At 36.8% G+C, this 24,924-nt stretch overlaps 1 protein-coding gene across 1 annotated transcript; it reads left to right on the forward strand.

Moving 5' to 3' along the window:
* Positions 1 to 856: 856 nt before the first annotated feature.
* Positions 857 to 24,697, forward strand: LOC106552485 (zinc metalloproteinase-disintegrin-like ohagin). The gene is made up of 17 exons (XM_087703596.1): positions 857 to 923; positions 1,971 to 2,074; positions 3,758 to 3,834; positions 5,586 to 5,664; positions 6,671 to 6,747; positions 7,828 to 8,026; positions 9,304 to 9,363; positions 11,171 to 11,242; positions 12,236 to 12,405; positions 13,560 to 13,644; positions 14,171 to 14,301; positions 16,750 to 16,927; positions 19,675 to 19,764; positions 21,190 to 21,385; positions 22,315 to 22,417; positions 23,261 to 23,414; positions 24,285 to 24,697. Exons 1-17 carry the CDS (start codon positions 872 to 874, stop codon positions 24,330 to 24,332), a joined length of 1,875 nt encoding a protein of 624 aa, XP_087559722.1. The 5' UTR covers positions 857 to 871; the 3' UTR covers positions 24,333 to 24,697.
* Positions 24,698 to 24,924: the final 227 nt, after the last annotated feature.

Raw genomic sequence — 24,924 nt, forward strand, 5'->3', positions numbered from 1 at the left:
CCGCGGGGAAAGGGACCTAGTTACATCTCTAAACTTAGGAACAGCCACATCACATTTTTCCACCATCCATTCTGCAGCTTGCCCCTTGGTAATCCCTTCTTCCATTGTTGAAAACCTTTCTCTGTAGGAAGAATGGGTAAGAACCTTTTGGGGCATTGCAGGGGAGACTGGAACCAGTGGGGAGGTCAATCTCTCGGTTGGCCACTACCCAATTGTCTGCCATGGTGCCATCTGCTGAGGAAGGGCAGGTACCAATTGGAACCCATCCCGAGGGTGCCTGATTCACAGGTTGCAGTTCAACTAATGATGGCTAGTAAAGGGGTTTTATGTGGCAATGGCCCCTCTGCTGGCTTGGAGGACTTTCCCATGTTGATGGCCCAGGAGGTGCCCAGCCTCTGCCAATATGACCTATACAATAAACCTATTCTTTGAGGACTCTACCTGCCTCAGTGTTTTGGATATGGATATGTTACTTGGAACCCCAGTAGCTAAATTGCCCAAAAATGCTTGTTGTACACAAAATACCACAAAAACCAATTCTTGACATTTAAAACCCTATGTACAAGAGCACCCAAATTTAGTTGCGTTAACCTGCAGGTCAGGGACAGCCATTTTTTAACCACTTAATCCGCTCCTTTGAGGGATGCCTTCAAAGAACCCTTCAAGTGTAATAGTTGGCACTACGTTAGTTGGAAACATGCCCTCCAATAGTATGATGGCAACTCAGAATTTGGGCAAATCCTTTAGCAAACACCTCCTCATATAAGGGCATGAATGAAATTACTTGCTTCTCATAATCAACAGGAGAAAAGCTCGTTGGCTTGAAAGCAAAAAGAGATTCCTTGACCATCAGCCAACTCCAGGCTTCAAAATGATCCAAGGTCTCTTGGTAACTGTCTGCTTAGCGGTTTTCCCATATCAGGGTAAGATGTTTTCTTTGGTTTCCTTGTTCAGATTTTTACTGCTAAAAGGCTATTTCATCCAACAGGTTTCTATGGTTATTCTTCGACGATTAATCAAACGTTGCTCAACTTTAGTTTCTACAGATTTGCCAAAAGAATGCTCCTAAAGATTCTATTTGTTATGAATGAATGAATAGATTTTTTTTTGTATTTGCTTAAATTTTGTCAAGCAGCAAACAGATCCCAAGAAAGAAAAGACCTAACATTCTCAACTCCTCCAGTACCACACAATTCCCTTCCCAAATACTATGCCCCCACCCCCCTTTTTCTATGGCAGCCGATAGTAAGCAAGCGAAGCAGAGGCTGACAGATGGGGTCACCCTTATCAAGTGGGAAGCTTCCACAATTAAAACAGTAACTTATGGAGAACAATAAAGGAAAACACTGCTTTTTCTGTGCTCTAAGCAGGAGGGAATAGTAACTTTTCTTTCCAATGTGGGGAATTGAACACCTCCTATGTTTCTGAGAGCATCAGGTACAAATGGGCAGGTACATAAAACTATGAGTAAGGTGTAAACTTCTTCTTGGGGCTACTTTTGCAAGATGTCCATCAGCCTCAGAAGATACATTTCCAAGGTCAAGTTCTAGTTGTGCTTAGACTTCAATCACTTTCTACCTTAGGAAATTTGACTAAAATTAGGAAATTTTTGACTAAAACGTGAATAAACAAATATCGTTGTCAGTCTCCGTAGGGCATCATCTACTGTAGGACCCAGACTCCTGACTTGAATCAGCTTCTGGAAAGTACATGGTGATAGTCAAGGGCTTTGCTTGGCTGCAGAATGGAAGTGATTCTCCACTACTTTCCTCTGGGATACTTTTCTGCCCTTTTAGTACAGTCTGCAGTTCTGGGATTTCATGTAGTTAAGTGTTCCTTCTTTACTCCCAGTTATCAAACACTGCATCGGTGCTATGCTCCACCAGAAAAGGACCCCATTCTTCATTGATAACTGAAAAACTGTTCTAGATGCAAAAATGGTAGAACTTTTCTTTCCTTTTCTTGTGAAGGGAGTTCTATAATCCTGGAAGCTGGGAACGTTAACGATTATGAAGTAGTATATCCACAAAAAATCCATCCATTGCCCAAAAGCAGAATTGAACGTGAGCAAAAGGTAAGAAATAATCTTCATTTCATCAACTAATTTGAGTGTCAGTAGAGGGGGGAGTGAATAAGTGCACTGACATGGCTGTCATCCCTGTCATTATCCTTTTATTCTCTTATTCTTGTTCTCATTTTTGCTTAACAAATGCCAATCAATCAATCAATCAATTTATTTATTAATTTATTAATTTATTTATTTACTTACTTACTTACTTACTTGTTTGTTTGTTTGTTTGTTTGTTATTTATTTAGGAATCTGACTCTAACTTTTGTTCAAGATTTACAGTTTTTCTCCTATTTTTCTTAAATTTAAAAATCTACTACTGTCACAATTTTGCCATGTGGTTCTTAGGACAAATTTCCCTGAAATTCCCACTATATTTATGGGCCCTTTAAAAGTTAAATTTGTTCTGTTTTGTAACGGGAAATTACTACAAAGTCACATATTTGTCAGACTATGAAAAGTGATTGGGGGGCGGGTTATAATTGCGATCCAGTTTCCTGTTTAGATTGGATCTAATACTAGTCCGACACTTATGAATAAAACTTTCAAAGATGGATTTATATATAAAGCTGCAAGTAAAGATGATATATGCTAAGTCTTGTAAGACTGCAAATGTCTGAAAGTCATTTTCACTTTGATTAAAAATCCGTCAAATTGCAGAAGTATGAGAAAACTCCATGCATAATTGTAACTTACAAAGCCTTAATTTTTCATGGGAGTGAAGAATTCTACTGGGCAGAATTATTAGAATTATCAAATACTTGTTTTCAGCCAACAGAGCTTTGCTGCCATCTAATGGTCTTCTGGATTTTTGCATATCAATCTATGTACCTGTACCTTTATTTATGAAACACATTTACACAACCACCCAATTTTCACACAATTGAGAAGACTCCTGGCAACATAGAAGATTAAGATTTCATAATGTGAATGTTATTATAGCCATAAAATGTTCAGAAATGCCTAGACAGACAGGGAGGAGGGATCAAGCAGGAAATTTGCCTTGAATCATTGTAGAGTTGCAGCAGATCTAGGACACACAGACACACACACACACACCACACAAACACACACACCACACAAACACACACACCACACAAACACACACACAAAGTTCCATGGAACTTAGCTGACTTTTAGTTTGAACACTACACACGTAAATCTGGTCTCTTATGCCTGACCAAAGTTACTATTAATAGGTAATTTTAACAGAGGGTTTTTTCCATTTTTTATGCTCTTGGGTCATCCTTCATAAAAGATGATGGGCAGCTGTGACAACTGGGAACCATGAGATATAAAAATATCCTTTCTAGCTTCCCATAATGCATCACTTTGAAATATAAAAGTGGTGAAGATGATTTAGTAGTTACAGCTCAGAGTTGGAACTAAGGACCAGATACCAGTATATCCTCAGCCATGGAAGCCAGTGTATGACTTTTGTCTCTATGTCCCAGCCAAACCTCATTCACCAAGATGTTGAATTAAAGAAGGAGATCTTGAACTTATACAAGAAAGTTTAATTTAATTTAAGAAGATTTTATACTGCTTTTCAAGCACTAGGTGAAATATTCTAAATCTAATAAATGAATTGGCTATGTGTATACATTTGACAAGGGTGTTGAATTGATCAGAAGATACACATTTTATTTGTCTTTTTAAGAAAGGAACCCTGAACTATTTGCATTTCAGATGAAGTATGATGATACCATGAAATATGAATTTAAAGTGAACGGAGAACCAGTGGTCCTTCACTTAGAAAAAAATAGGTATGTGAACTCAGAAGTTCTCTTATCTTTGCTAAGAGAAGGTTAAAATGCCTATTCTTAGATAAAACCCTACAGAAATAATAATTGTATTGCTTTGTTGGGAAAATTTAATTTAAATGTTAACAATTTACTGTTGTTACCAATTTACTGATTAAATTGGTGAGGTAAATATACTTATTGAATCAATTAATTATTTCTCAGCCCAGAATTGAGAATGTTTTATTCCTGTTTTCACTGCTACTGTGCTTGACTCTAACAATTCTAGATAAAGTTGAACTAGTCAAGGCTCATAAACCTCTGGATCTTGAATTACCAAGCTTATTTATGAAATACTTCACAGAGTTAAAAATTATTGTTTACACATTCATGCTACTCCACCCCATCAATCTGTATAATGTTTCTAATATTGGGAATGAAGTTCTGGCTTTGATTTCAGAGTGTATTTTTGCATTGACCATGCAACATGTGCCCTCCAAATATATATTGCCTTTATTATGGAGCATAAACTGCAAAAAATGATATCTTATATCATTTTAAACATTAGAAAGTATCATGTTCCCCCTTTTAATGTTTAACTATGAAGACTATGTAGAATTTAGGGTAGCATCTGGATGACCATGTTCGGACCTGAAAGCAAAGCAGGGCTATAGGTGAGAGACTAGTAAGGAATACCAAAGTTATGGCTACATGGAAGCTACCCACCTCCTAGAAGAATGAAATATTTTGAGAAATATTAAAAAAGGCAGAATACAGTATTTCCCCTAAAAGAGAAATACAAATCTTAAGACAGAAACTCAGAGCGTCAGCTCTCTCCCCCCCTACCCGCCTCCAAAAAATATATCTGGAGCAGCATTAGAAATGCAGATTTGGTAACCCATTACTGCCTGCAGCAAGGTCTAACTCTGAACAAAGGTATGGTTAGCCTTCAGCCACAATAGCAATTGTCCAAGAAGCCCCTTTATAGCATCAGAAGACCAAGCTTCAACCAAACTTGGCTCAGAGCTAGCTATGACCCCTAAAACAACCAACAGAATACATGTGCATGTACAGGGAGAGGAAGTTCAAGTGCAAAGCCCAAAAGAGGTATAAATACCACTCTCTCTCTAAATTCCATGTGCTCAGCTGCACCAGGACCATGCGCTTGATGGTTCTGCTCCATTAAACCACCTTTCCAAATGGCCTCCATGTTTCCAATGTCTTTTTCTTGGCTTGGAACTGAATCAAATGGATATTTCTTCCAACACTTGCAAGGCTGGCAACATAGAATTATGTACCAAGGAATGGAATGGATGTGACACCAGGAGTAGATAGATAGTGACCCAATTCTATAGTTTGGAACATCAAGAGAGATGTTTCTGAATGAAGGTTCAAGGCATCCCTTTCTTCATGAAGTAATGTGAACCTCTTGAATAAAGGGAGATATACTACTCTCCTTTGCAGATCTAGTAGCTTCAGTTAGTGGTTGCATGGGTTAGAAGAATCCAGGAGCCTCGTGGTAATCATACCACCTCTGAGCCTTGATGATTGCACAGCTTCCATGGTACAAACCTTTCTCCTCAGGAAAATCTGGAATGCTGTGCATGACTCACAAATAGCCATACCAGATCAGCTTGAAATGCTGGCTCCTTTCCTTTGACACCAAACAATATCCTTAAAATGCCATTATACAGAAATTGTAGACTGAATGTGGGATTATCTCTGTTCCTACTTAATTCCTGACATAGATATTCTCTTCCTTTCATTCTTTTCAGAGGACTTTTTTCCAAAGATTACACCGAGACTCATTATTCCCCTGATGACAGAGAAATTACAACAAGCCCTCCGGTTGAGGTAATATTCAGAGTGTCTCACTTTTATGAAGTAAATGGAAAGAATATTTGTGCACTATATTCCAAATAGGCATATGCAAGACCAGGCTATTCAAACGAGAAGGTCTGTATACGGATGAAGTGTCTTATATTGAGCATGTTCTGTGTAAGGATGTGTGGGTTGTTAAAACCCAGTCAGTTCTACTTATTGAATTAATAGGGCAGTATTTTAATCAATCAGTTGTTTCCTATTGATTAAAAACAAATATTTTGTGGTGTGAGCTCAACAAAGAGGTTTAGTATGAAAACCTCAGGAATACTAATATTTTGCTTCTACAGAATACAGACATTCATTCTATGTCACCACAGTAAAATGGGTCAAACCAGCTATAATATCACAACTGTAACATGGTTCCTTAGGTCCTCTGCCACCTCCCCCATATTGATTTAAAACTGCATCTTCTGTCTCCCAAAATTTTCTACTTGTGGATTAGCCCCTTCAAAGGCCACACCAGCTGCTCTTTTCTTGTTGTAACATAAATCTGTTGGTTTTAATTTCTACATGACTCTTCTCCTAGAAGATGCTAGGAATTAAATTTCAACATCAGTTGGAGTCTTCCTGGTTTTATATGCATCTTTAACATAGTTTTACTGTATCGTATGTATATCTTTGGTGTGTTTCTGAAAGTTTTTATTGTGTGGGTTCAAGGAAATAACAATCAATTGGTAACATTATTAAATGCAAAGTTTTTCCTACATTATGATAAGAGTTTAGAACATAGTTTGAAAGTTTATTCAGCAAATCCTGTGGTGCAGCACTAGAGTTGTGTTTATCCTATATTAATTTCTGAATAATCAATTCTAGCAGATTTTCTGTCATCCTCAATCAAAATATTTTGAAATAGTTGCTTATTATTCATTATTCATTGTTTCATTGATGTTGTGGAATACATTGGAACTGCACTTCTGCTCATCAAATCACACTGCAAACAAGCTTTAACCAGTGTAGTCCTCTTGCCTCCATACAGGATCACTGCTATTATCATGGACGCATCCAGAATGACATTGACTCAACTGCAGTCATCAGTGTATGTGACGGATTGAAGTAAGAAAGTCTCTTAAGTTTTGTTCACTTTATTAAGAATGAAAATATTATTACTGCTCTTGGAATTGTCATAGTCAAAAAAGAGCATCAGTTTTTCATACAAATTAATTGGGGTCATCCAAGACATCTGCAGGATTAAGAAAGACTTTGGATCCCAAGAAGAGTTGCAAGGGGCACAATCTGAAACCTAAGTATCTTTTTCCCCCCTGCAACAACCGCTCCTATAAACAAAGGAGACACGGACTTTAAAGCTCATGTAGGCAAATCTGATTTAGCTCCCTACTTTGTCTACTGGCTGGCAGTAGCTCTTTCTTAATCCTGCAGATGTCTTGGATGACACCCAATATATATGTTGTTCTTTGCATTACATAGATGCATACATATATTCATGCATACATGCATACATATGTACGTTAACTAACCAAGTGAACAGTCTCAATATAACCATGACTTAGCTGTACAATATTTGTATGGAGATAGTTTGGCATGTAAACCTGTTTGAAAGATTCAGTTTTTGTATAAAATTTTATTTTATTACCTAAAATTAAATTAAAATATTTGGGTCGTGTGTGTGTGTATCATGCATATGGCATAAAATATTTTAACTTTACCTTATTGTCACGCACTGTGTGTGTGTGTATTATATACATATGACGTAAGTTTAAGTTTACCTTATTGTCATTGCACCTCGTACATTATAATATTAAAAATGAAACACAAACATCCTTCACATTCTATACATTAGGACTGAAAACCCCTGAAATTGCATTGATAATGCACTATATTATAATTTTATGAAATAAAATTTTACGTAAAAATTGAATCTTTCAAACAGGTTTAATCTTCATACAAATATTGTACAGATACTTCATGGTTATATTGAGAATGTTGACTAGTTAAGAATTGGTTATCCATTGAGGGGTCCCGTAAAGTTTCTGAATTCATTTGATTTTTTGCAGGCATTTCATTACCCAAGTAGGTAACATCATTAGTGATATTCAGCCCTGAAGTACAAATATTGTCTTCTATTGATTGTCCACCTTTAATCACCCTATTCATAAAAAGTCTACTTTTTTATAGAGGACAATTCAGGCATCAAGGTGAGACGTACCTTATTGAACCCTTGAAGCTTTCTGACAGTGAAGCCCATGCAGTCTACAAATATGAAAATGTAGAAAAGGGGGACAAGACCCCCAAAATATGTGGGGTAACCAGCACCAATTGGAAATCAAACGAGTCCATCAAAAAGACCTTTGACATGTCCGTTACTGCTGAAGAAGTAAGTCTCATATTCAACCTCAAGTATAACATGATTTGAAAACAGGAATACACTTATTTGTTTATAAATTATAAAGCAAAATATACATTCTCTGGAACTGATTGGAAAGAATTCATAGGACAGGAACCTCCATTTCTAAAATTATATTTCAGCCATGCTGAACAATAAAATATGGAAACTCAATGAACAGAAAATACATCTTCCAGGTGTATAACATTTTCCATGATCATGCAAACATAGTTTGGAGATTTGATTCAAAATGGATTTAACTGAATCTTAACTTTGTAAATCAGTTAAAAAATGTGATCAAACGATCAAATTGGATGCCACTTTTGAATCAAAACTAACAAATTGAATTTGGTCACAGATGATCCCCATATTCCTAACGTTTTTCTCCATTACTGGAGGCAGAAAAAATTGAAGACAAAATATTGCATCTAAAATCACAGTTTCTACTTTCATTTGGTGGCAGAAATTGAAATTGGATGAAACATATCCAGACATTCAAAACCTCAACTTCCTTTGTTAAAATGTGATAGTCTTGGAGCAATAGTTGTTGTTACGGTACAATGCCAAAATGCAAATGCAATCACCAGAATTGATTATGAAGACTTGAAGGCTTGATTGATGGCTTTAGTATTGATGGCAAGCTATGTTTTGTAGTCACCTTCACATCTTGAATGTTCTAGTCTCAATGTCAGGTCATGGTCACTTTATTCAACCTGGATCTTGTGCAACAGGGTTAAGAAAGGGGCTGTCAGACAGCAAGGAAAGAAATTGCCCCATGGAATTGGCAATCTGACCTTGCAGTTCCATATGCTGAAAAAGCACCGATACATTTTCCTATGGGATGAAGGAAGTAATACACTTCATATGGTTCAAATCTTAGCCATAAGGGTAGTTCCTGAGCAATTTGGGTAGGTTAATGGTGGACGATGACACTGGAACTCAGGAGGGAGGGGCTTTTTCTTTCCCAGGGCAATACTAGCTATATATACACACAGACACACATTTATTTCTAAATATAGGCACCATAAAATTCTGAAAATGGATGCCATTGGAAACAAATGCCATGCCATATTATGTACAGGAAAATGTTTCATGCCGTGGCAAAATCTCTCTCTATAAATGTCTTCTTCAACAAAACAATATTTCTTAAACTCCAAGGACTTTGACCAGGAAGTAAAACATGGAGATTTCTAACTATCTGATGACCTGTTGGTTGCGGGGAGTAACATACTGTATCTAAACAATCTTTTCTTTACTGTTCTGTTTAGCAAAATAACTTGGAGGTCCAAAAATATCTTGAGCTTTTCTTAGTTGTAGACCATTCAATGGTAAGTATTCTGGATAGCATTTCATTTTCTTTCTGCATTGTGCACACATTTTTCTTTCTGTCTTTTTTCAAATAACATTCAAACTGGATTGTATCTTAAAATGTGCTTTATGATAAACTTTGATAATTTTTTGTTATTACACTCAAATGGTTAAGACATATTTAGAATTTAACTACATTCTAATTTCCACATTAATTCTTCCTGGACTCCATCTAAATTTTAATTATACTTTAGCTAGAAATCTCAAGATCAGGAAATTGAATACAGAGAAGATACTGTAAATTTTGAAATGGAGAAAAGAGTAAAAGGGAATCATCGTTTCTTCTACTAGGTCAATCTAGCATTTTAAAATTCATGAGTAGAATTTTGAATTAGTGGGTAGATAGGCAAATCTGGATGTTTTACTTTTCCTTATTTTCTCTTTTATTTCAAAACTATTACATTCAAGTAGCTTTTTATTTAGATATAAATATATACTTTGTCATCCTTGCCTGGCAGGATATTTTTTATTTATATTTTTGCTTGAGATGTAATTTTAAAATTTCTCTAACAGAAAATATTTTGATTTATTTTTATGAATATATGCATCTGAAATTGATTTCTTCCTTATGTTGCCTATGCATGTGTGAATTTCAATTTCTAACTGAATTTCAATAAGTAGATTGTTCCAAGAAATCATAATTATATTATGATAATTATACACTGTTAATATTCATTGTATCACTCAAATGAAGTCTATTTCCCCACCGAATTAAATCTATTTCTTGAATAGAAGCTAACTGTTGGCTAATAGAGAAGAAAGATCCGCATTTGACTTAGCCAATCTCCTTTGCAGCAGTGCAGCATTTGCAGTAAAATAACTCTTTTTGGCCATCTCTGAATATGTGCACATGTCCCTAACGAAATAAAAGAATGTTCATGAACTCAAAAATAGTCCATGAAACCCCAGACACCAGCTTAATCTTTCCACTTTAGTACTATTGCAAAAAGCAACATTTTATGCAAGCTCTCATCAAGGATAATTGGTCTCAGGCTGATGTCATTTAAATTCAGCTTTTGTGGATTTCTCCAAAGCATTCCTGCACTATTTATTTCTCTAAGTTGACAACACAAATAATTAGATGGATAGTAAATGATTATCTCACATAACATGGAAATATAGCATCCAATTAAGGAAAGCATTTCAGTAGGCTGACCAACATTTTAATGTTTAATGTTTAATAAATTTATATGCAACCCAATCCCGAAGGACTCCGGTTGGCTTACATAAAAACAATTTAAAAAATACTAAAAATTTAAAAATAGAAAGACAGGGAAGTTAAAAGACACAACATGCACTCAACCTTACTGGGGCTGGACCTCATTGAAGAGGTCAACAGCCCCAGGACTGCTGGAATAGCCAGGTCTTAATAGACTTGCGGAAGGCCGAGAGAGTGGGAAGGGTCCGGATCTCTGGGGGTAGATCGTTCCATAGGGCCGGGGCAGCTACAGAGAAGGCCCTCCCCCGGGGAGCCGCCAGACAACATTGTCTAGTCGACATTTTCTCCAACCAGGAGGAAATACCATGTGTGGTGCTGAAAAATTAATTACATTAATATATTAATGGCACCAATGTAGGCTAAAAATAATCAGAAATGAAAAGAATTCATTGGACTGCATGGTTATAAAAGTATTATTTTGCCTTAATCAGCAAATTAATTTTTTTAAAAAATCCCTTTCTTTCCCTGACATGTTATTTCTCTCTCATCCTCAATCCCTTCATTCCCAAATGTATGGTCTCTTGTTAACTTTTTTGTCTTTTCTCTAGTTCAATAAGTATAGCCGCAACATCATTATTATAAAGAAGAGGGTGTTTGATATGATCAACTATATAAATGTGGTAAGAAAACTTGGCAACAGGTTTTTTTTCTGTTTCTGGATTTGAGCCTCTCCCTGCCCCAATGCAGATTTTCATTGTGTTCGTACAACAAAAGTAATGAGGTAAAACAACTTAGGAGGTTGACTTTTACAAGAATGCTAACTTTTCTGACTTGGAGCGCACCAAAACTCCATCGTTTGGTAAGTTGGTGATGCAGCATGGAAGCCTAATTCAGAAAATGGGTTAGTTTAGTAACTAGGTTAATAAGCCTCTTATGTGAATACAAGCACTGTGTTGGGAGGATGCAAGTCTAAAACTGTTGCAAGAATTCAATCAGTGCTACATCTCTGTAGCTGGATTCTTTCAGGGCTGTGGTCAATTGTCTGAATTTGGAAATTAAACAAAAATGGACAGAGTAAGACTAGTCCAAACTCAACTGATTATGAAGATGATCCCTGAGAAGAAAACAGGAGGGAAGAACCCAGTTTGAGTTGGATTGTGGCACTTAGGAGAAGATCCACCCATATTATCTCTACTTCTATCCTATTAGCCTTGTTGACATCTTCACTGTTGAACATCAGTTAGAATCAGGGAGACAATGGGAACATCAGTGGGTGAAATCTCCCTTTACTCCTCCTCCTCTTCTGTTCTTGGTTAAAGATAATAATAACCTTGGTCTTCTTTATCATTTTATTTAATTCTTCTGCTTAATAAATTATTATTCTTTAATATGTGGTGTCCTTGATGCTGTCTGAGTTTGGTGGTTTCCTTGCAGATATTTCGTTACCTGACTAAAGATCAAGTAAACCACCAGGCTCATAGAGCACCAAGGACTCCCCCCTCCCAGTTCCACCCTGAGCTTCAGAGATTTTCTTTTATTGACTCCCAAATCTTTTCTATTTCACTGTCCCATAGAGGCATTGCCTTTCATAGTCCATTGCCTTTCAGCCTTGAAATGGTTCTCAAAGTTTACTTCTGTTTGAGTTTCTCATTGATGCCATGTCTACCCCACAGGTTTATAAAGCTTTGGGAATTCATGTAACATTGAATGGCCTAGAAATTTGGTCCATCAAAGATAAATTTGTGGTCAATGAATCACCGGACAACAATTTATCCTCCTTTTCAGCATGGAGAGAGTCAGTTCTATTGAACCGCAAAAAGAATGACAACGCTCAGTTACTAACGTATGTCTCCTTATGGGGAGAGGGAAAGAGGGTGGCAGGGAGTGGAAGTTTATGGGTAGGTTAATGTTTGCACAAAACGTCTTCTCTGGATTGCATGCCTTAATCCATGTGCAAATTATATTCTGGGTCAAAATCAACCTTTTTTTTTCTTAGATGAGAATTAGTCTTGAACAGGGCTTGAATGGTTGCAGGTGAAAAACCCAGCTTGATTTCATTTCACTTAAATCTAAATTGAAACTCGAATGATTAACAACTTTAATGACAACTTTAAAGAGTGCCTGGATGTCAACACTTTAGAAGACAGAGGGAACTACCTGTGGCTCAGAGAATTTGAAAGTGTTTTGGCATATGTAGAATGATGTCCTTAGAAGTTAGAAGAAAGCCAGGATCTATTTTTCTTCCCATTTCCAATATTTATCAGCAACCAAATGATTTTTCAGACTTCTTGGTTTATAATAGCAGCAGTTTTTTCCAAATGTTCTCAGAATAAAACTTCAAGTGGAAAAATGAAGAATGCCACATCAATTGATATCTAAGAGCAATTATGGGCCTAAATAACACAATTATTTGAACTAAATTGGTAGAAATCTCCAAGAATAAATTAAAAGAATAAAATATTGGGGAACACTTGAAATTGATAAATTTATTGGCTTATAGCTATAATATATTGGGCAAATAACAATTCTGTTATGAGCAATCCTGAGATGGAGAGCAAATCAAAGTGAATATAAAATAAAAAAATAATGCATTTTATTTTCCCACAGGTATTTATTTTAGTTATCACTCTATCTTCGTTTCCAAGCTCAATTAATCTTTAATAACACCACAGCTAAATTGACTTATTTTTTAAAGAAACTCGTGTTTTGGGTTTTCACTGTACATGGAATATGAATTAACCCAAATGGGCTGGATTCAGACAATGTGTTAACTCCTTTCTCCAACTTAACTAATCCTAACACCACCCAAGCATATCATCTGGTTGCTTAAATGGTTTGTGTGGGTAGAGCCTAAATTGAATTATGGCTCCCTGAAAACCGGCAGGAATGGATGGGGTTAGGGGTTCACAAAAGCCATAGAAGGCTCTATATGCCCTGAAGCTTTAGATTATGCTTCCAGCTTCTATAAACTATGTCCCCCTCACTCCTTTCTTATAGGGCTGTTGAGATGAATGGAGGAACTTTAGGATACGCTTTCATTAGAAGTATGTGTGATTCTATGACATCTTCGGGAGTTGTTCAGGTTGGTAGAAGTTAAACTGTTTACCTATTTTGACTCAATGAAAACTTATATACAGGCATATAATCTCTAAATTACTAAATGAAAAAAAATAGTAAATCTTCTTGCTTTGAAAGTTTCTTACAAGCTGTGGTGGCACAGTAGTTACAATGCATTATTGCATGGCCCACTGCCAGGAGTTTGATCCTGAGTGTCTCAAGGGTGCCTTCCATCCTTCTGATTTTGGTAGAATGAGGACCCAATGTGCTTACTCTGTAAACTGTTTAGAAAGTGCTGTAGAACATCGTGAAGGGGTAAATAAGTTTAAGAGCTATTGCTTGTTCTTTGAACAAAGAAACTTTTTTTTCAGGAAATACAATCGCAGCCTTGCAAATTATAAATCTCTTTTTCTAACTTTTTTTCATTTAGATTTTTCATTAGAAAGTGCTTGAACAAAGGTGTTAGCTCAATGCTAGTAATAGCTGGATTCACTTTTGATTTCTTGCAGATTAAGTAAAGTAAATTAAATAAAGTATTCTTTTTTCTTCAGGATCATACTGAATTTGTATATTTGGTTGCGGCTACAATGGCCCATGAGATTGGTCATAATCTGGGCATGTTCCATGATTCAACTTCCTGCACTTGCAAGGATGGCCCATGCATTATGGCTTCTTCGGGAGGGTAAGTATTCAGGAAAATAATTAATGTTTTTTCAATCAAGTTATATTTAAATGGTAACAATTAAAAGTTAAAGTAAGTATGCCAAGAGCTTAAAAAATAAAATGGTTTGAGAGTTACACAACTGTGGGGTTTGGCCATATGTGTGTCACTTTACCATGTGAAATTAAATTGGTTGTATTTAAAAAGATAGGATTGCTCTCAACAATTGAAGAGCCATCCATCAGTAGCTTCCTCCAAAACACAAGAGTTTAGAGAAATAGCGTAGGAAGCATAGCCAAGAAAACAAACATTAATAACTGTGATAGACAGAAGTAGTCAGTAAAGACTTTCCTACAGTGGGAAGAAGTTATAAGGAGAATGGAATAAAATGATTCTGAACCAGGCAACAGCTGGAGGAAACAGATAAATTAGCATCCTTTCCTGCCTCAGCACTTTTCCAAGACAGAAGACACGTTCTCTCTCTCTCAGATATTGCAGCCTGCTGAAATCAACATTTAACAATGTACAGGTAATCCTCGACTTGCAACTTAGTCCTCGCAGTTACATCTGTCACAGCCTCCCCTTATTCCTGGAGTCAAAATGCAGGTGGCTGGAAATCATCATATATTTATGATGGTTGCAGCATCTCATGTGACCATCATGTGCAACCCTCCAAGCTGTCTTCCAATATGCAAAGTCAATGGAGGAAGCAGGATTCCCTTAATGACTGTGTGATTCACATAACATCTCCAATTTTTATCATACATTGAGGACTACCTGTATTTTGTTGCTGTTCTGTGGTTAGGCTTTATTTCATCAAGAAAGAAAGGGGAAGGGGAAGAGGATAGGATACAATGGGAAGAAAGGAAAGAAAGGGAGAGGAGAGAAAAGGAGGGAAAGACAGGAAAGAACTGAAGTTGTTAAGTTCCCAGGAATTGTCTACTGCAACCCCTCCAGCATTGACTTTTAGGTAAGTTTATTGTATAGTCTCAGTGAGCGTTTGACAGGAACATGGCTGTCCACTTGTTCATGGATCCAGAAGTGCCAGAAGAGCTTAGTTTTAATAGTAGTTTGTCATGCACCACTGAATCAAAGTCTTGCTTGAAGTCTATGTAAATTGTGTCTATTGCTTCACCCTGGTCAAGATATGTGGTCCAAATATTTTTGCAGAGTAAAAGTTGCAGATTACAAGACAATTTTTTCCTGAAACCAAACTGCTTGTTAGAAAGCAGGTCTAGCCTGACCTCAATACCAGGAAAGATTCTGGAAAAGATAATCAAGCAACGAATTAGTGAATGCCTAAAAATAAACAAAGTAAAAACCAACATGGGTTTGTCAAAAACAGATCATGCCAGACTAATTTTATTGCATTCTTTGACAAACTGACAAAATTAGTGGACCAGAGGAATGCCGTCAATATAGTTTATTTGAACTTCAGTAAGGCATTTGATAAGGTAGACCATAATCTACTACTAGATAAAGTAGAAGAATGTGGGTTAGACAGCATCACCCCCAGATGGATTCATAATAGGCTGACCAACCGCACTCAACATGTAGTCCTCAATTGAACTGTATCTACATGGAAGGAAGTATGCAGGGAGTATCCCAAGACTTGTTTGTAATTGATTCTATGATTTTACAGGCTATGCATCACAATAAGATTGGTCTGTAATTTTCTACTGGGCTACGGTCTCCCTTTTTAAAGAGAGGCCTGGCCATGGCTAATGACCATAGATCAGGCAAGGAGCTTGTTCATAGATGATGCTTAGAGGTTCAGCTAGGGTAGTGGCAGTTATCTAATATAAAATCAATATGTAGTAGATCATTGGAATTAGTTGTAGCCATTGCAGTTGACAAAGACTGAACTGAAGAACGTGTTGAAGAGGTTAGCCTTTACGGCTTCATCATTACAGTCTTCCTCATTAGACACTTTTAGGGGTGAGATAGTTTTCGAGTCTTTAAGTTTGGCATTTACGAAATTATAGAAGGCTCAAGTGGATTTTGAGTGTAACAGTCCAATAAATACATTAACTTTTCCTTTGCCTTAAAACATTCCTTATAAAAATTACAACCCCTCCAATATAAAAAAAGAAAAATGCCACTGTTTTTCCTTCAATTATATTACTGTCCTTCCACAGAGAGGCTGACTAAAAATGAAAACAAAAGGAGCACACTAGATACAACAAGTAGCCTGAGCAACTAACATCACATGGAGTTCTGATTGAAAATTCATTTTCTTAAAAAAGAATTTTTTTTAATGGAATTAAAAGTGAGGGAGCATACTCTGGCAGTAAGATAAACAGGTACAAAAAGTAATCTTAGTTTATTTATTATCCATAGAGAAAAATCACTGCATTTATTCATGAATCATCCCCCCCCCCCTTCTGGCATTTATTTCCTTTTGCAATGAATTCTTTACCTGGCCCAATATGGACGATATCATGATCTATTCTTGGTTCACCTTTACAGTCAACAACTTGCCCTGCAGTTCAGCTCTTGCAGTTTAATGGATTATCAGGACTATATGATGGATGAGACCCCACAATGCGTTATGGACAAACCCTCGAACACAGATATTCTTAAAAATGCAGTTTGTGGGAATTTCTATGTGGAGGAGGGAGAAGAATGTGACTGTGGCTCTCCAGAGGTAAGTTCTTTTTTTGAATGAATAAGGATAATTCCAAGATGTTTCTCAAAAATGGGAAATCTTGCCAAATCATCTGGCTTTCTAAGTGGTATCCAAGAGGTTGGTTTATGGGTAGCATAGGCGTATGTCCTAAATGTACATGGATGTGTGAATTGGCTACTTGGATTTGGGAAACCAATTGTAGAGGTAAAGACTTGATACCTTGCTATTCTGTTGGGAAGACAATGGAGTTTTAAATATAGCTGATTTATCACTGCAAGAATATCCTTCCCTGCTGAAAACCCTTACATTACTTCACATTATTACTTCACATTTTTTTGTCTCACAGTTTTCTTGAGCTGCTTCCTACAGCTTAACCTGTGGAAGCAATTGGGGCATGGCAAGCATCTCAAGAGAATACCTCCCACCCATTTTCTCCCCAATCTAAAGACAAATGGGGAGAAACATATTTCTAGGCATGAAAGACACTGTTAATAAAGGTAGTATTAATACTCATGGTTGGTGAATCTTTTCTGGCCGACTTCAGAGGCTGGCATCCTGAGTAGAAAATGGCTCAGAATGGGGACGGAGCCTGGATGCCGTGATGAGACGACGTGCGATCTCAAAGCTCTGGGATCGCACACGATACTTTTATTGCTGGGGGGTTCCAACGGACCTAAAACATCCCGAAGAGATGGTGAACAGGAAGATTACATCTTGCTGATTTCAGGGACATCGCAAAATCTCCGAGAAAAGCAGATCTAAAGTCTTCTGCTGGCAGTAAAAATTCCAGTCTTTCAAGGCTGACAAAGTCAGGGCAATTTGGAGGAGAAGTGTTTAGCTGGTAAGAAACTTTTATTGTTTAAAGAAAAACGGACTGTCTAAATTTTTTTAAAACTAACTTAAATCAAAGAATAGAAGAACTTAGCAGCGATTTAGATCTTTCTAATGGTTCTGGACAGTGGTTATCTTACTTTTTAAATGTTATTTACATGGATTGATTCTAAGTAAACCTTTTCAAATGGATGGATTACTCTAACATTTCTCCTGACTCCCTGTAAGCTACAAATTGACTACAAATTGCCTTTTTACATCTTGACACTTTTATTGCTTGGCTGTTCTGGCTTAAGATCTGATAAGATTGTACAGCTGTTCCTTTGTAGTCTGTTTTCACTTTCGAGTGTTTCAGTTTTGCTGAGCTCTTAAGAAAAAATACAACTGCGTATAAACATGGCGTCTCTTCCAGCGTCTCTCCAAGCGATACTTTCAGCTTTGAAGAGGGTGTTTGATACAGAGGAAAGAATTGAGAGAAAATTGGATTATTTGCTGTATTTGGCAACAAATTGTGATGAAAAAACTGAGGATGTTCATCAAATACAAAATAAGAAGATGGAAATTCAAAAAAATTGAAATGGAAAACGGAGATAAAGAATTTGAGCTTGTTGATATTCGGGACAATTGGTTTACTTCTGAGGGAGGAAAGAATGGGATATTTGAAGAGAAGTTAAATGGTGAGAAAATTTACTTCAAAGGACAGAACATAGAAGGAGAAGAAAACACTAAAGAACTTATGGACTATGAAATACTATTTGCAAAACATTTGATAACACTGCTGATTATTAAAGACAAACTGATAAAGGAAACAAAAGGAGGGCGTCAACATTATATGAGAAATACCACAAACAAGAAGGTGCAAAGATTACTTCGTATGGACTTGTTCAAAAAGATGTTTGGAGAATTGGATCCACAAATGGCAGTAGATATAAGATTGTTCTGTTATTGGAGAGATACAGGTTGATAGATGGAAGAGTATAGTTCAAAATTAGCTAAACTTAGTTAAATCCATTGGTAATAGGTATAGTTAAATAAAAATTGATAATGATAGTAATGTATACAATGTTGAGCTGTTATGATAAGTAATAATTGGATATGAGAAGGTAAGGTTAGAAATATTTTGGACTATATATAAAGATTATTAATAAGAATAATAATTATAATAAAAAAGAAAACTATACAGTCAAGTCTTAACTAATAGGGGGAAAATGTTATGATATAGGATACAGTTAAATAAAGAAAGGATAATGATAATAAATTATATACATGGAGGATTAGAAAATTTGGTATTAAATATTATGGATGTTTAGCTTAAACCGGATATGAGGACTTAATGTTAATGGAGGATTTTACAAATAAGTAAATGAAATGCCAGCATGTGGTTATGTATTGAATCTTGGTATACTTAAGGATGAATGATGTTTAAATAACTGTAGTCAAATAAAAGTGGAGGTATGATGATATTAATATAGTAAATATCTGAGTTAAGATATTTGAATTAATATGAATTATATTTGATGACGGTGGAAGAGATGCACAAAAGCTTTTTATAACCAGCTGATATACTTTCTACAATATATGTTTGTTTTGAAAATAAATAAATAAATAAAATTATAAAAAAATGGCTCAGAATAAGGAAGAGATTTGGACTGCAGGTTATGTGGCCTTCACAATTAGGACGTGAGGATATTTTTATTTGTTTTATTCTTTTCACAAAAGAAATATCCGATAAGTATCTTTCATGTAGCTATGCCATCATCCATTTGCAATAACAAACCCCAGGCTGTTCTTTGTCACATTCTTTGCCAGCATGGACCCAAAAAAGGAAACACATGACAGAAATATCCTTTTCCCTCTTCAAAAGAGACCAATTAAAAGAGACCAGGAAGTAAAGCCTATGTCTATGATGTCATTTCATATGTTTTGATTTTCAGGAATGTGCAAACGAGTGCTGTGATGCTGCAACATGTCAACTGAAATCTGGGGCAGAGTGTGCAGAAGGGGCATGTTGTGAGAAATGCCAGGTAAGGCTTTTTTATTTATAACACTAGGGGGGATTTTATCTTGCTCTTTATTACTAATATGAAAATGTGATTTCTCTGCTTACTGTGATCAAAAGCATTTTAATTCTATTCCCACCCCTTCTTCCAATTTATTTGACCCTTATGAAAATATCCATAGGGAGGACAGTTTAACAAAATATCACCATTGTCTCAGTCTAAAATGCATTCCTTTGGCATCTTAAATCACATCTGTGAAAATAATACATATCCTTCTTTGATTTTTCATGGAAACCTGTTCTGTCCCCCCTTCTCCACTTGTTAACAGACCGCAGGCAGACAAACTTAAAAGGACTCTCTTTATCAGTTCTCGGCTCAAACTGGCTGCGAGCCCAAAAATAACCTAAATAAAGTCTCAGACTAGATAACAGAATACAAAACAAAACTCTTACAAGCAATGCACTTCTCCCAAAGTCCCTACGAATCAAGGTTACAGAAAACAAAGCACTTATCCAAGTGTATCTTACATAAACCATGACAGATCATCAATCAATGTTGAACGAACCAAGGAACATTGACTCCTGCCACTAGGGCGTGGCAGCATTCATCCTTTTATCTCCAAAACCCCACTAATCTTGCATTCCGAAAAGACTCACAGAAGACTGCTGCTGAGTCACAACAGAAAACCAATTTAAATAAGGGTGGACAAAGTTTGGGATTGGTGCCCTAACTCAGTTTCCTGACTTTCTGGAAGGTTCTAAGAGGTCTCTGGTAATGCTGTGACATTTTTCTCTCTAAGATTTTTAAGGCGGAAATGGGTTCAGGAGACTTTTAGGAGTCAAATTGCCTCTTTTACAGCTCTTAAGTTCTCCATCTGCTCTCCACAGCCCTCAATTCAGCTATTTTGGTGGCACATTTTGAAGGGCTGGAGGGCCATGAAGAGAGAGGTGCAAGTTTCTCTTTCCTTCTTTATGGGATCCCAGTTGACTCTGTAATAAACTTGTTCAACAGAGAGTCCAGAACGTATTGTTATACTTCCATCATAGCAACAGAAATCAACCACCTATTTTTCAGCACATGACATGAAAATTCTATGAATGCTCCTGCCCATGTAAGGAAATGAAAATGTACCATGCACACGTTCATCAATTAATGTTCTGCTGATTTTCATGAGAGCCAATTGAGTTTTCATTGATGTTCATGGTCAGCCAACACGTAGCATTTGCATCTCATGGTGATCATTTTCTCATCACAAATAAGGCTGGGACTTCTGGGCATTATACACAATGTCTTAATTCATGGAGCCCATCTGTAACATGGCAGGGATGCCTTGCTTGGTAATCCTCAAGACAGGTGAAGAGGAAGCTTTGAAATCTGATGTGAATCGTGGTGTAGCTCTTTTAGCCCTAAGGAGTTATAGCTGGAAGTGATTTTCATTTTCACCCACAGATTAAGAAAGCAGGAGAAGAATGCCGGGAGGCAAGAGATGACTGTGACTTACCTGAACTCTGCACTGGACAATCTGCTGAATGTCCCATAGATCGTTTCCAAATAAATGGGCACCCTTGCCTAAACAACCAAGGTTACTGCTTCAGGGGGAACTGCCCCACTTTGGCAAACCAATGTACTGCTCTCTGGGGGCCTGGTAAGTCAACCTTAGGATTTCAGAATTATGGCATTGTAAAAAAAAAAAAAGTAAAACAATACTTACTATTGAACAATTAGCCATAATAAATCAATCATGTGGAAGTGGCATACTTTTCCAAGATGAATTTCTTTCTTTGGAGGCTTTAGAGCTCAGCCCTCCAGATCTTTTGGTTAAGGTCCAATCATCCCTAGAGAACCTGGCCAATGGTCCAAGATGATGGCAGTTGTAGACCAGAAATCTGGAGTGATGGACATTCCCAAATTGGACAAAGATCTGAGACAATATGCATATGAACTGTAGGTGTATGTATGCCATTAACACATTCCCATGTTGTATATTAAAGCAAAAGCTCAAAATCATTGCCCAATATTCTTTGTCACAATGGGTGTTGTGAACGAAGTCAAAATTCCTGGAAAAGCACAAAGAATAACACCAAGAACCTCTCATATGCTTAAAGTTTTATCCATATTCCCTTGTTTTTCTAAGAGTTAATTAGGGTACTGTTTTATCCATCATTTTCTACTTTTCTCAATCAGAGATAATAGAGATTGAATATGGGACTATCTGCTAAGAATATTAAAACTCTGTGATTGAAACTTTCTTTACATTTGGTTTAATAAAACAAGTATTGGGGATGTGATTCTTGTCACTGATCGCTCAGGATTTTAATGGCAGACTATTCCCAAATGAAACTAAAAACAAGCTCCTCCTTTTCAAATAAAAGAGATATTTTTCTGGAAATGGGAAACAGGGAGATTTATATTGATCGTAGATGGGTGGTGCAGTGAGGTGTTGCATATAGATTATAGAATGTCTCAAATAGAATTTTAATTAAAAGGTTCAGATGGCAACTGGGGGTGATTGGGAATCCTGCTGTCATGTGACAACTCAGGTCTTAGTCTTGGTTCCTCACTCCTCTCTTTCAGATGCAAAAGTGGCTCCAGATGAATGTTTTGAGATTAACGAGAATGGCGATAAATATGGCTACTGCAGAAAGGAAACCGATACAAACATTCCATGTGAACCAGAGTAAGCACTCTAAATTATTTCCCGCTATGATAATGATACAATCAAAGGATAATATAAGAAATGTTTTCAGGTCCACATCTGTGGGAAGCTAATTCTATCACCCATTAAAACAACAGACGTGTGAGCCAATTTCTGAATGGCTAATTTTCCTGTGTTTTCCACCTTGGGTTTCAAGAAAGAGCACAAGTGGGCTATATTAGGAGGCTTTCTTTTTAAAAGATTGAGTGAGAAAGAAAAGGTAATTCTTGACTTATATCCATTTGTTTAGTGACTATTCCGAGTTACAACAACACTGAAAGAAATGATTTAGAACTGGCCCTTGCACTTAGGACTGTCACAATACTCCTATAGACATGTGATATCAATTTGGGTGCTTGGCAACCAACATGAGGGCTGCAATGTGGCAAGGTTATATGATCCCAGGGTATCTGGAGAACAACCTTAGCCCTTTGGGACTAATCGACCCCAGTCCTTCCTGTTATAGATCCAGTCAGCCAAACCTTTCAGCTGGCAGGGTCCAAGTGAAGAGCCTTTCTTCTGCCCATAAGCGGGACTCTGCCCCTTGGTCTAGGGCCTGACATGGGACTGCTACATTGGGGATGGCTGACCAGATAGAGATATTCATCTTGATTTTTAAGTTTCCATCTTTTATTCTAATTATAATTGTTTCTTTTTAACACTTTTTGACATTTTATTATATTGAAAGGTGCCCAGAGTCTTTGTATTAATGAGAAGAGTGGCATGCAAATTAATTAATGAATTAATTAAACTGTTTGCAAATGAGAAAGCAACAGACCTCTCATTGATGTATTCTTGTTAATGAAAACAAATTTACTTTTTCAGGAATGTAAAATGTGGCAGGCTCTACTGCACAGGTGGTAGAGAGTCCCCTACATATGGAGAAGAGATCGTTATTGGTTGGTGCAAAGTCAGCTATTTTGAATTAATTGATGATGTTGGAATGGTGGATCCAGTAACAAAATGTGGAGAAGGAAAGGTTAGTAAAAGATTATCTCTAATTTGTGTGCTCTAAAGTCTGATTTCAATAGCAATAGCAGTAGACTTATATACCGCTTCATAGGCCTTACAGGCCTCTCTAAGCGGTTTACAGAGAGTCAGCATATTGCCCCCAACAACAATCTGGGTCCTCATTTTACCCACCTCGGAAGGATGGAAGGCTGAGTCAACCCTGAGCCGGTGAGATTTGAACCGCTGACCTGCTGATCTAGCAGTAGCCTGCAGTGCTGCTTTTTAACCACTGCGCCACCTTGGCTCTTCAAGGGGTGATCACTAAAATAATTTTGGAATGGATGATTTTGACAGCTTGATTTCCCACACTTCTCTGAATCTAAGTAGAAGAAGAATATCCCCCTAGCCACCTTTTTGTTTTTGTTTTTGTTTTATTGTTTTGTTTTCCTTCTAACAACAATTACAACGAATGAGTTACGTGTCTGTTTCTTTCTTCTAAGAACAAAATGCCTGGCCTTCTCAGAGCCTTGTGCTTCTCCCTCACAGCATTTTCTGGGCAGACCACCAAGAGTCTGTCCTTTCTCTTAGCTTGTAGGTATCTTCATAGGGAAGGTGGAAGAGAGAAATGAGAAAATCAGGGCCGAGAGGTTGTGACCTAAAGGACACCAGTTCAATGAAGCCACTTAGAAGTGCTGAAGCAATTTGAAAGCTTATCTTAAAGGATCAGGAATAATTTCCCCCTGTCTTTTTATACAGGATGATATAAAATATATAATATACCATATATATCAACTGATCAAAGATTATTGAATATCTTGGTTTTATTCTAGGGAATGACAAATTTAGTTGTGTAGGAAAGAATTGTCATACTGTATTGATAATTGACTTTGACTTTCAGGCCTGCCATCTCGGGAAGTGTGTTGACTTACAGACAGCCTTAGGATGAACAATTAGCTTCTCTCAAATTTGATTTTGGAGATTGTACTTCCAGAAGTCCAAAGAACCATTTACCTTCATTCCAATCATCAATCACTCTTAGCTTTTAGATGGCATCAAAAAATATTTCTTCTACCTATTTAATCTTACTCTCTTTTGCTGTAATTAATTTTTTTTCCTGCCACTGAGCTCCAGGGATATATCCAACATCAAAGGCACATTTACATTTTTGTCTTTTGCCGATTTCAAATCATGTTTTAATGCAATATTTTGCCTTTTGAGCCAGTGTATCCAAAGACAATGCTTCTTGTTCCAAAATGTCATGCTGATTCCAATATGTAACTGCTTTTATCAATAAACAATTCTAACACTGCATTTTATAAAGGTTGCTCTTTCAAATTCTTAGAAGTAAACCACAACAAGAATTTGCATGCAATCATGAGATAGTAAATCATCAGGTGAATTATCTACTGGCATTAAAGAGGCTGGGTTTATCTTATTTAGTCACGCAGGAAATTCAAAAGGCTGATAGTATTTTGTTCACATTCTTTTTCAGAAAAAGACCCTAACATTAAAGTATCCACATATGGGAACATTTGTTC

The sequence above is a fragment of the Thamnophis sirtalis genome, unplaced genomic scaffold, assembly GCF_051295495.1.
Source record: "Thamnophis sirtalis isolate CommonGarterSnake01/CBP01778 unplaced genomic scaffold, rThaSir2_p1.2 scaffold_2, whole genome shotgun sequence".
Taxonomy (NCBI): Eukaryota; Metazoa; Chordata; class Lepidosauria; order Squamata; family Natricidae; genus Thamnophis; species Thamnophis sirtalis.